At 52.6% G+C, this 13,075-nt stretch overlaps 1 protein-coding gene across 1 annotated transcript in view; it reads left to right on the top strand.

Annotated features, from left to right (window-relative positions):
• Positions 1–12,708, top strand: part of LOC123134213 (serine/threonine-protein kinase OXI1-like) — a 34,568-nt gene extending 21,860 nt beyond the window's left edge. The window contains exon 4 of the mRNA XM_044553496.1: positions 12,394–12,708. Within this exon, the coding sequence (XP_044409431.1) occupies positions 12,394–12,708 (315 nt within the window). The remainder of the gene's footprint in view (positions 1–12,393) is intronic.
• The last annotated feature ends 367 nt before the right edge of the window (positions 12,709–13,075 follow it).

Raw genomic sequence — 13,075 nt, 5'->3', positions numbered from 1 at the left:
TATGGACTGGATGTCAGCTCATCATGCCCAAATTGATTGCTTCTCTAGGACTGTTCAACTTACCCATCCTTCGGGGAAGATAGTCAATGTCTTGACCCGAATAGCCAAGCGACAATTATATTCTCTTAACGCCAGCCCCTTGCCAGACCTTGAGGACATTCCGGTAGTCCGTGATTTCCCGGATGTCTTTCCAGAGGAATTGCCAGGTGTTCCACCTGACAGGGATGTTGAGTTCGTAATCGACCTCATCCCCGGAACCGTTCCGATTGCTAGAAGACCTTATAAGATGGCACCACTAGAACTAGCCGAGCTTAAGAAACAACTCGATGAATCCTTGAAAAAGGGTTTCATCCGCCCTAGTTCATCTCCGTGGGCTTGCCCCGTCCTATTCGTCAAGAAGAAGGATGGTACGGACCGGATGGTTGTAGATTACCGACCCGTCAATTTGGTCACAATCAAGAACAAATATCCACTTCCCAGGATCAACGATCTGTATGATCAGCTCGCTGGATCCTCAGTCTTCTCCAAGATGGATTTGAGGTTGGGCTACCATCAAATCAAGATCAGAAACGGGGACATTCCTAAAACGGCCTTTGTTACTCGTTATGGCCAATACGAGTACACCGTCATGTCCTTCGGTCTAACCAACGCTCCAGCCACCTTTTCTCGGTTAATGAACTCAATCTTCATGGAGTATCTGGATAAATTCGTCGTAGTTTACCTCGATGATATACTCATCTACTCCAAGAACGAGGAAGAACATGCTGAACATTTGAGGCTAGTGTTGAAGAAACTTCGAGAGCATCGCCTTTATGCCAAATTTTCTAAATGTGAATTCTGGTTGTCAGAAGTGACCTATCTAGGTCATGTAATATCTGGTAAAGGTATTGCTGTTAATCCTGAGCGAGTTCAAGCCGTCCTTAATTGGACTCCACCTGAATCGGTCAAGCAAGTTCGGAGTTTTCTAGGCTTAGCGAGCTATTGTCGTCTCTTTGTCGAGAACTTCTCCAAAGTTGCTAAACCCCTAACCGAACTCCTCAAGAAAGATAAGAAGTTCGAATGGACTCCACAATGTGAGCACAGCTTTCAGGAACTGAAAAGACGCCTGACCTCTGCTCCCGTACTGGTACCGCCAGACTTTTCCAAGGACTTTGTTATCTACTGCGACGCCTCGCGACAAGGACTAGGTTGCATTCTTATGCAAGATCGACACGTAATTGCTTACGCTTCATGGCAATTGCACCCACATGAGGAGAATTATCCTACTCATGATCTAGAGCTTGCAGCCGTAGTCTATGCACTTAAGACCTGGCGACATTACCTCCTCGGTAATCGTTGCGAAATATTCACTGATCACCAAAGTCTGAAGTACATTTTCACCCAACCGGATTTGAATCTCAGGCAGAGACGTTGGGTTGAATTGATCACAGACTTCGACTTAGGAATAACTTACACCCCAGGGAAAGCCAACGTCATGGCTGATGCGCTAAGTCGTAAATCTTATTGTAACAACTTGATGTTACAACAAAGTCAACCGCTCCTCCATGAGGAATTTCGGAAGCTTAACCTTCACATTGTACCTCAAGGTTTTCTTTCCACCTTGGTAGCAAAACCTACTCTTACGGATCAAATCATCGCTGCCCAAAGGCGAGATAAGGGAATATCTAAAATCAAAGAGAACATTGCTAGCGGAGGTGCTAGTTGTTTCTCCACAAATGATCATGGTGTTGTGTACTTTGAGAACCGTCTAGTGGTTCCCAAGAACCAGCATCTACGGCAATTGATCCTTAAGGAAGCTCATGAATCTCCTCTCACCATTCATCCTGGTAGTACTAAGATGTATCAGGACCTACGCCAGAGGTTCTGGTGGACTAGGATGAAGAGAGAAATTGCTCAGTATATTGCAAATTGCGACGTCTGTCGTCGTGTAAAAGCAGAGCACCAACGGCCTGCTGGCACCCTTCAACCCTTAGCTATTCCTGAATGGAAATGGGATAAAATTGGTATGGATTTCATTACCGGTTTTCCCAGGACCAAGAGAGGGAATAATGCTATTTTCGTCGTGGTCGATCGTCTTTCCAAAGTAGCCCATTTCTTACCTGTTCGCGAGAGTATAACCGCTAGTCAGCTGGCAGATTTGTACATCTCCCGAATAGTGTCTCTCCATGGTATTCCTTTGGAAATTAACTCGGATCAAGGAAGTCTTTTCACCTCTCGATTTTGGGAAAGTTTCCAAAATGCTATGGGGACTCGTCTCTCCTTTAGCACCGCCTTCCACCCTCAGTCGAGTGGTCAAGTGGAACGCGTCAACCAGATTCTAGAAGACATGCTTCGAGCCTCTGTTATCTCATTCGGAATGGACTGGGAGAAGTGCCTTCCATTTGCCGAATTCGCTTACAACAACAGCTATCAATCTAGCTTGGGTAAAGCCCCTTTTGAAGTTCTCTATGGACGACGGTGTCGAACACCCCTTAACTGGTCAGAGACCGGGGAAAGACAATTCTTTGGCCCGGATATGATTCAGGAAGCAGAAGAACAAGTTCGCATCGTTCGTGAAAAGTTGAAAACAGCCCAATCTCGTCAAAAGAGTCAATATGACCGAAAACATAAGGCTATGACTTTCGAGGTTGACGAGAAGGCTTATCTTCGGGTCACCCCTCTGAAGGGAACCCATCGTTTCGGTATCAAAGGCAAATTGGCTCCTCGTTACATTGGACCTTTTCGCATTCTCGCCAAACGAGGAGAAGTTGCCTACCAGTTGGAACTACCTCCGCACCTCTCCAGAGTCCATGATGTCTTTCACGTTTCTCAACTCAGGCGTTGCTTCTCGGATCCTATCCGTGAAGTGGACCATGAAACGCTTGATCTTCAGGATAATCTTACATATCGAGAGTACCCCATTCGTATCCTCGATCAAGCCGAACGTACCACCCGACGTCATAATATCAAGTTTCTCAAGGTTCAATGGTCGCACCATTCTGAGGATGAAGCAACTTGGGAAAGGGAGGATCGTCTTCGACTCGAGTATCCCGCCTTCTTCCCGGAGGAACCCAAATCTCGGGACGAGATTCTTTTGAGTGGGGGTGAGTTGTCACGTCCTAGCTAGCCATGCATTAGAGTGTTGCATCATGTTTCCTCTTTCATCAGAAACTTGAAATGGGGATCTGTGAAACCCTCAGAATCATTTTTTGAAAATGATCCAAATAAAAATTTCTCCAAAAAGGTCCAAGAAAATGCTCATGTTGCTCTCTGAAAATATTGGACAGAGATAAAAATCAAACCAATATTTTTAAGAGCTCATAGGTATTTATTTTGGGCATTTGGAACTAATGCATAAATATTTGCATTGGAAATATATTAATTATATATATTAATATATGTCCAATATTATGCCATTTATAAAGGAGCTCTGAAATAATATATCTAGCTCCTGCAAAAATTGGCATAAGGAAATAAAATGATTTAATATTTTATTTAAATCAAAACAAATGTCAGAAATTAGAAAACAGAAAAAAAATAAAAGGGAGAAGCTTACCTGGGCTCCTCCCTGTGCAGCCCAGCCAGCTGGCCGGCCCAGCCAGCAGCCGGCCCAGCCCACCTCCCTCCTCTGTCGTCTTCGTCCCGACAGAGGGAGGGGAGTGTGGCCGGCGCGCGCGCGCGCCACCGCGCCACGCCACCTCTCTCCCTGCCTGCCTGCCCTCCCCTCCTCGCCTCGATGCCCTGGACGACGCCACGCCTCCCCCCTGCTCTCTCTCACTCTCCCCCGGCTCTTCCCTCCTCTCCCTCGCTCTCTCTCTCACATGGCCGAACACCACCATCGCCGCCGTTCGCCACAGCAGCCGTCTCCGGCCACCCCTCGCTCCCCCGACTAGCTCAGAAGCTCCGCCACGACCCCCTCTTCCTCCCCACCGCTCCACAGCTCCCCGGAAGCCCTGCATCGCCGCCACGTCGCCGTTCCCCTCTTCGGGCTCCGACCATCGTCGCCGTCGAATTCGTCGTCTCCAGCGCGTCCCCGAGCCCGCTAACCATCCCTGCAGCTCCGCGGTGAGCCCCCGGATCGTTTCCCCCTTCTCCCCTGGTCTCTCCCGACCTCTAGGCCCTAGCCCCACCTTGGCCGAGAGCTCCACGCCGCCGGCGATGTCGCCGTCGTGGCCACGGTCACCGTAGCACCCAACCGAGCACACTATCGTGCTCCACACCTCACTAGGATCACGCATCACACACTAACGCCTCCCCAAACCCCCTGCAACATCGATCCCGACCGCACCCGAACTCCGGCGGCCGCAGCCGAGCTCGCCGCCGTCGAATCCGGCCACCCCAGGCCCAGCCACGGCCACCGTTCGACGCACGGGAGCAAGGGCTCTCCAACGAGCCCAAGCACGGCCTTGCCCGTGCCCTGTAGCGCGATCCCGCGTCGCGCCGCCGTCTCGGGCCTCGCCGTCGTCACGTCGCCGGTGGGTTTGACCCACTTTGACCACGGCAGGACACCCCCTGAGTCCCTGACAGGTGGGCCCAGCCCTGTAGCTAATTAGGATTAGTGCTAACCACTGTTAGTTAACCCCTGACACTGACCAGTGGGCCCCAGTGCCACTAATCCCTAATTAGGATTAATTTAAACCTGTTAAACCCCCCCTGTCACTGACGTGTGGCCCCCACACGTCAGGTTTGACTCCAGACTGCCGCAGTTGACCACTGACGTCATGCTGACGTCATGCTGGCGCAATAATTATAATTTCTGGATTTAATTTAAATCAGGAAATTCCAGAATATTATTTAAACTTCAAAAATTCATAACTTTTATTCTGTAACTCCAAATTGGACAAATTATATATGAAAAATGATTAGAAAAATCCAATCTATCCATCTGTACTATTTTCATGCATGATCAAACAATTTAAATTGATGTTTCAAGCAGAACAAGGAAAAGCACTTTAAGAGGCCATGTTTGAGTTTGAAATTTGAATCTTTGATTCAAATTTGTTCAAACCCTTCTGGTTTTAGTTGCATTAGTCCAACACACTCATATTGCTATGTTTCATGCATGCATCATATTGTTGCACATTGTTTGGTGATGGTTGTGTATCGGTGTCCTTGCGACAGGTTCTGCCTCCGAGGAGTACCGTGATTACCCTAACGAAGAATCATATCCGTGCATCGAACCATCAGGCAAGCAACCAACCATTTGATCATATCGATACAATCCCATGTTCTCGCTCCTGCTCTCTTTTACTGCATTAAGACAACGCGTTTCAAACTATTGTGTGCTACGGTAGTTGAACCCATTTCCTCTGCATGACCTGTCATTGCCACAGTAACTAGATGAAACCCACTAGCATGTGTAGGAGTTGATTGAGCCATATGTATGTGTTGTTCCTACCTTGCTATGCCTGCTATGCTTAGAGTCGTGTCAGGTCTGGTTCATCTGGGTGATGGGCTAGAGTGAAATGATTATGTCAGTAATGAGAGTGGTGTGGTGAACACGATTTGGTAAAGGTATCGATGAGAGGCCATGTAGGAGTACATGGTGGGTTGTTTCATTGAAGCCGACCTTAAGCACTGAGATCTGTATGTGTGATTTAAGATACAGCTACTACCATGCATTGGGCCCTGAAATATGACCCCGCTCGACTTCTTATTCACCCTAGCCCTCTGTCCAGGAGTTGCACGTAGTTTCTGGTGTTTGTAGCCTACTGGAGGCCGTGGACAGCGCTGACCGTAGGGGTGGGCTGTGATGCGGTAGGTACGTGGCACGGTGTACCGAATACCCGTTAGGTATCTCGGGAACCCTGTTCACATCGTTCGGGGCCGTATGGGAAACCTCGGCCGGACTCCCTGCGGATGGAACCTAAATAGGCGATAAACCTGGACTAGAGGCTTAAGTGTTTAGGTAGGTCGTGGTCTACACCCACGTCGGCTTTCGCTTGAAGTCTGCCGAGCACATGTCGTGTGCAGACGCTAAGTGGTGGAAACATGTATGAAGAAGTACACCCCTGCAGGGTTATCATAATCTATTCGAATAGCCGCGTCCGCGGTAAAGGACTACTTGGTTGCCTATACAGTTCATAGACAAGTAAATGGAAACTACTAAAAGCCTCAAGATAAGTGTGAGTGCCGAGGATGGCTCTTCCGTAGGAAGACGGAGGTGGATCCTCGGTAGTGTATTGAAGTGGTGAGTAGTGGACTCGTGTGCGCAAAACCATTTCAAGTTGGAGTATCGTAGGATAGTCTAGCCAAGAGTCAAAGCTGGCTTGCTGCAATAACTCCACCAACCCTTCTTGATAATATGCATGTATGTAGGACCTGATGTAAGTCTTGCTGAGTACCTTTGTACTCATGTTGCTATAATCTACATTTTTACAGAAGACGCTGCAACCCCTTCTGATGGGTTCTATGTAGACGTTGACATCAACGAGTAGGCTAAAGACCCAGGTGGTGACCCTGAGCTTGTGATGGACCACGTAGTATAGCTAGGCTTTCCAAGCCTCTTTTATTTTACTAGTTGTCTGTACTCAGACGATGTACTTCCGCTGCTGGTTTGTATGACTGTATGACTTGTATGTTGGGTCGTGAGACCCGTACCTTTGTGTATGATATGTATGGCTCCCTGGGCCTTAAATAAAGTACTTGTGTCATAAAGCATGTTGTGATGCTTCGTTGTATTTGCACATATCGAGCATATTGTGTGTATGATTGAAATGCTTGGTATGTGTGGGATCTGACTATCTAGTTGTTTATCTTTGGTAGCCTCTCTTACCGGGAAATGTCTCCTAGTGTTACCGCTGAGCCATGGTAGCTTGCTACTGCTCTAGAACACTTAGGCTGGCCGGCATGTGTCCTTCTTCGTTCCTGTGTCTGTCCCTTCGGGGAAATGTCACGCTTTGAGTACCGGAGTCCTGTTAGCCCGCTACAGCCCGGTTTACCGGAGTCCTGCTAGCCCAGTGCTACAGCCCGGACCCACTTGCTGATGACCGACACGTTCGAAGCTGGGTCATGGATGCCTGTCCCTGTAAGTCTGTGCCACTTTGGGTTTACGACTAGTCATGTCAGCCCGGGCTCCTTATCATATGGATGCTAGCGACACTATCATATACGTGAGCCAAAAGGCGCAAACGGTCCCGGGCAAAGGTAAGGCGACACCCGTGGGAATACCGTGCGTGAGGCCGCAAAGTGATATGAGGTGTTACCGGCTAGATCGATGTGACATCGAGTCGGGGTCCTGACAGCACTGTTCAAAAACCCTCGCCCGGCGCCTTATATAAAGCCGCTTCCAAGTGGCTGACAAGTAGGCCCGGGCAATCCTGTCACATCCCGAAACAGTCGCGCACGCACGATACGTGGCGAAAAAGGCGGCGCGGAAATCGAGGCGTCCACGCCCTAACCCATCCGAGTACAGCGGGCCGCCCCGCTTTGCGCGCTTCCCAAAATTCGGATCCCGCAAAATCCGCCAACAGCAGATCAATCTGTCAGACGATAAGATTTCCTGCGATCCGTCGCTCAGAAGTTCAGTGAGTTCAAAAGTTCACTCGACAGAAGAAAGGAATGGATCAAGTCGACTGAAAGAAAAGTTGCTGCCGTCATTGCAAAGACTTATTGGTCCAAGATGAGACATGTTCAGAACACAAAAACGGGTCGGAAAGATTACCAACTCCTTCCTCACTCAAACCTCGATCCATTCGGGGGCTAATGATAAAGTCACGTACCTAGGGTAGGGTCACGGACCTGGCCAAAGTACCCTCCCCAAGGACACCTTCAGAAGAAACTGTCGTCCAGTCGACCAAGAGGGATTCCACTCGACAGACTCGAAGGCACTCGACCATGAAGATTCACTCGACTGCCAGAAGATCAAGAGCCACTCTACATCCGAACGGTCTTTAATTAAATAGCCTTTATGGTCATGATGACGCTTTATGTAAGACGTTACCAGTAACGCCCATCTTTATGTACTTTAAACCCTGCATAACTGAGGGCCGGAGGGGTCTGGCAGACACTATATAAGCCACCCCCTCCTTAGTGTAAAGGGTTCGCACCCCTGTAATTCATACACATATAATCCAGTCGACCGCCTCCGGGCTCCGAGACGTAGGGCTGTTACTTCCTCCGAGAAGGGCCTGAACTCGTACATCCCTTGCGTATACAACTGCTCCATAGCTAGGATCTTGCCTCTCCATACCTACCCCCCATTCTACTGTCAGACTTAGGACCATGACACCCGGCTCAAGTCCTTCACCGACCAGCTCCGCGACCTCGGGCAACAGATCACCGACACGCAGCAACTATTCAACATGCTGCGCGGCCTCAACACGCGGTACCACCATGCCATTCCCCACCTCACCTCCCGTGTCCCGTTGCCCACATTTCTGCAGGCCCGCTCTTTCCTCCTCCTTGAGGAGCACCATGCGGAGCAGTCCACACGCCAACAGTCTGCCCACGCTCTCCTTGCAGCACGCGCCCCGACTCCGGCGCCTGTGCCGCGCCCTGCCTCCCCAATTCCCGCTCCCTCCTCACCAGCAGACTCTGGGCGTGGCCGCGGACGTGGCCGTCGTCGGGGACGGGGCTCCGGGGGGGCGCCACCTCCCGCCCCGCCACCAGCGCCGCCTGTAGCTCTTCCTGGTGCAGCACCCGTCGCCAACTCCTGGACGGGGATGGTCCAGGCATGGCCCATGCCATGGCATGCCCCGGGCGCCGGCGTCCTCGGCCCTCGCCCTGGCATTCCACACCAGCAGGCGTACCTCGCCGGGCTTGCGCCAACGCCACCCAACCCGTACGGCTACTTCCCCTACGCCAACCCCGGCTACACCTACGGTGACCCTGGTGCGAGCTCCAGCACCGGGCCCCAGCCTCCTCCGCCACAGCCATGGAACATGGGGCCACTGCAGGCTACTCTGCACACCACGTCCACGTCCTCTCCACCATCTGGGAGCACGACGGACTGGTACATGGATAGTGGCGCGACGGCGCACATGACCTCGAACTCGGGTAATCTTCACTCCCTGCATCCTTCCACTTCTCTTCAGATTGTCGTAGGCAGTGGTGACTGCATTCCGGTCACTCACGTCGGGCAGGGTTCTCTCATCACCACCTCCAGCCCTCTCACCCTCCGCAATGTTCTACTTTCCCCTTCCATTCTCAAAAACTTACTGTCTGTCCGCCAACTCACCCGTGAAAATCCAGTTACAGTTGAGTTTGACAAATTTGGCTTTTCTGTCAAGGACATCCGCACCCGCCAGGCGATTCTGCGATGTGATTCCACTGGTGATCTCTACCGTGTGGCCCTTGGCTCATCTCCTCACCCCGCTCCTCCCTTCGCCGGCGTCGCCACCGTTGAGCTCTGGCACCAACGGCTTGGGCATCCTGGAGCAGAGGCACTGCGGCGAGCCCTTCGTCACACATCGTTCACCTGCAGTCCGTCGACTCGTCACAGCTGCCGTGCCTACCGTCTGGGCAAGCACGCCCGGCTGCCGTTCTCCGACTCGACGCATCGTAGCTTTTTCCCTTTTCAAATTCTGCATTTAGATCTTTGGACATCGCCTGTCAGTAGTGTTTCAAGTTTCCAGTATTATCTTGTAGTGCTCGACAGTTGTACTCATTACGTGTGGACATTTCCCATTTGCAACAAGTCTGAAGTCATTTCGGCTCTCACTGCATTCTATGCGTATGTTCAGACCCAATTCGAGCGCCCGATCCTCGCTCTGCAGACTGACAATGGGCGAGAGTTCGACAATCTCCCTCTCCGCTCTCTGCTCACTCAGCACAGCACTGTCTTCCGCCTCTCGTGCCCTTACACAAGCCAACAGAACGGCAAGGTGGAGCGCGTTCTTCGAACCCTCAACAACAGTGTTCGCTCGCTGCTTCTCCACGCCGCAATGCCAGCGTGATTCTGGGCAGAAGCCCTTGCCACAGCCACCCTGCTCCTTAACTACAAACCCTGCTCCGGCACGTCGCCGCGGTCACCACATGAACTGCTGCTTGGCACCGCTCCTGACTACTCCACCCTCAGGGTTTTTGGGTGTCTGTGCTATCCCAATACAACCTCCACGATACCCCACAAACTTGCGCCGTGCTTGCTGCCATGCGTTTTCCTCGGGTACCCTCATGATCACCACGGCTATCGGTGCTACGACCCTGCTACCCGCCGCGTCCTTACCTCACGCCACGTCCGGTTCGACGAGCAGATTTTCCCCTTCGCCCATGCTGTCGACACCGTTTCTCCCTCCCCACCTCCCTCCCCTCGTTTGGTTCCAGTGCCCATCCAATCAACGGCCTCGATCGCGCCCGCTTCGCGTGCGCTACCTACTGGTTCAAGCACAACCGCAGGATCTTCATCGGGCGGCTCTCCCTCCCCAACACTTGGTGGGGGCTCAGGGCGTTTGAACGCCTCTGTTGGATCTTCATCCGATGGCACCCCCCCTCTTCGACCAGCTGCGGTGCCCCGGTCTCCCCTATGAGCGCGCCATCGTCACCCTCCTCGGCTTCGGTGTCTTCTTCAGCAGTGGTGCCTTCCTCCCCCGCCCGCCCGTCCATTGTTACACGGGCGCGCGCTGGGGTGGTCAAGCGCAACCGCAAGTACGATCGCAGCTACGTCTGCATCGCCACCACCGCCGCCACCAACCCCTCGCCGGACATCTCGCCGCTCCCGCGCTCTGTTCGCGAGGCCCTTCGCGATCCCAACTGGGTCGCTGCCATGCAGGAGGAATACGCGGCGCTCGTCAGCAACCGCACCTGGGCTCTCGTCCCGCGCCCCGCTCGAGCCAATGTGATCACGGGGAAATGGATTTTCCGACATAAGACGCGTGCCGATGGCTCCCTCGAACGGTACAAGGCATGCTGGGTCGTCCGCGGCTTTCACCAGCGCGCGGGCGTGGACTACGGCGAAACATTCTCCCCCGTCGTCAAGCCCGCCACCATGCGCACCGTCCTCATGCTAGTTGCCTCGCGACAGTGGCCTGTGCACCAGCTCGACGTCAAGAATGCGTTCTTGCACGACACGCTCCAAGAAGAAGTTTACTACATGCAACCCACTGGTTTCGTCGCCGCTGACCAGCCCGATCATGTCTGCCGCCTGACCAAGTCCCTGTATGGACTTAAACAGGCCCCGCGGGCCTGGTTTCTCCGGTTCGCCACCTTCCTCACCACCATCGGGTTCACGGCGACGCGCTCGGATAGCTCTCTATTCGCTTACGCTCGCGGCTTCGACGCGGCGTACCTCCTCCTCTACGTCGACGACATCGTCCTCACCGCCTCCTCCGACGCGCTCCTCCGACAAGTGATCGCGCGTCTCACTGGCGAATTCTCCATGAAGGACCTCGGCGCCCTCCACTACTTCCTCGGCATTCATGTCACACGGACGCGCTCCGGCTTCTTCCTGTCTCAGGCTCAGTACGCGGAGGACATCCTGGAGCGGGATGGCATGGACAATTGCAAGCCATCACCCACTCCAGTAGACACCAAGGCCAAGCTGCCATCTGCCGACGGCCCTCGGGTTGATGATCCTACCCAGTACCGCAGCCTCACCGGTGCTCTGCAGTACCTGACCATCACCAGGCCGGAGCTCTCCTACGCCGTTCAACAAGTCTGCCTTCATATGCACGACCCGCGCGAGTGCCACAACGCACTGCTTAAGCGTGTGCTGCGCTACGTGCGTGGGACGCCCACGCTTGGTCTTCGTCTCCGGGCGTCAACATCGCTGGATCTCCGCGCCTACACCGACGCCGACTGGGCCGGCTGCCCCGATACCATATGATCAACCTCCGGCTTCTGTGTTTTCCTCGGGGACGCTCTTGTCTCCTGGTCATCCAAACGCCAAGCCACCGTCTCCCGCTCCAGCGCTGAGGCGGAATACCGCGGCATCGCCAATGCCGTGGCAGAATGCATCTGGCTCCGGCAACTCCTCGGTGAACTTCGATGCACGGTGCACGCGGCGACTGTCATCTACTGCGACAACATCTCCGCCGTCTACCTCTCGAGCAATCCTGTTCACCATCGCCGCACCAAACACATCGAGCTCGATATCCTCTTCGTCCGGGAACGCGTGGCTCTCGGTGACTTTCGCGTCATGCATGTCCCGACCGCGCAGCAACTTGCCGACGTGATGACCAAGGGGCTGCCGAGCTCAGTCTTTGCTGATTTCCGCTCCAGTCTCTGCGTCTCTGACAACAACGCCAAGACTGCGGGGGGGGGGGGGGGGTGTTAGAATACTGCTGTGTATTGTACTGTGTATTGTACGAGTGCATGTGTGCGTGCGTGTAGTTTTCCCTGTCAACACGCATGACCTCCACTCCTCATCATGGCCTTGCCACGATGGTGATCGTGGGCTCGCCTCCCCTGTATAAGTTCAGCCGAACCCTGTGAATACAAGTGTGTTCGATCTCTTCCTCTCAAACACTCACCGCCCAGCCGGAGCTACCGGGCGAGCCGACGCCATTGCGCGACCTCATTGCCCGGCTTTTGGAAAAGGACTCCAGCAAGCGGCTCGGCGCCAATGGCGTGAAGCGGCACGCCTTCTTCCGTGGCGTGTGCTGGGACCGCGTCCTCGATGTGGCACAGCCTCCGTTTATCCCAATGCCGGACGACGACAGTGCAGGCTCGGGGGCAGACGCGGAGACGCTTGACGTAGAGAAGGTTGTGCGTGAGACGTTTGCCTTGAGTGTCACTGGCACGTCTGAGGAAAAGCCTGACGGCGGCGACAACGATTTCTCCATATTCTTTTAGTTTAATTTCAAATGAACACTGCCAGTGGAAGCACCGTTATCCTTGTTTAAGTTTTTTTATTTAAGAATTGCTGTTTAAGTTTATTGGTTTTTATATTTTATAAAGATAAAAATAATAATTGCTTCTACATCCTCATTAAGAACTCTATGATGTTCAAAGCTGTGGCCGAGGCCATCCCAACCTTTGTTATTCTATTTTTCTTTCCAAGGAAAAGGAGTTTTATTCCATATTAATAGGCTTGCAATCTGCTAATACAAGATGACTAAGAAAAGGCGGAGCACGATGTAACCAACACGTGGTACTATGCTCCATCCAAGCATAATTAGCTAAACATTGAGAAACCATATTATGTGATCTTGTTATCTTC

The sequence above is a fragment of the Triticum aestivum genome, chromosome 6B (assembly GCF_018294505.1).
Source record: "Triticum aestivum cultivar Chinese Spring chromosome 6B, IWGSC CS RefSeq v2.1, whole genome shotgun sequence".
NCBI lineage: Eukaryota > Viridiplantae > Streptophyta > Magnoliopsida > Poales > Poaceae > Triticum > Triticum aestivum.
Note: the sequence above shows the minus strand (reverse complement) of the source record. Positions and strands in the feature narration are given on the sequence as shown.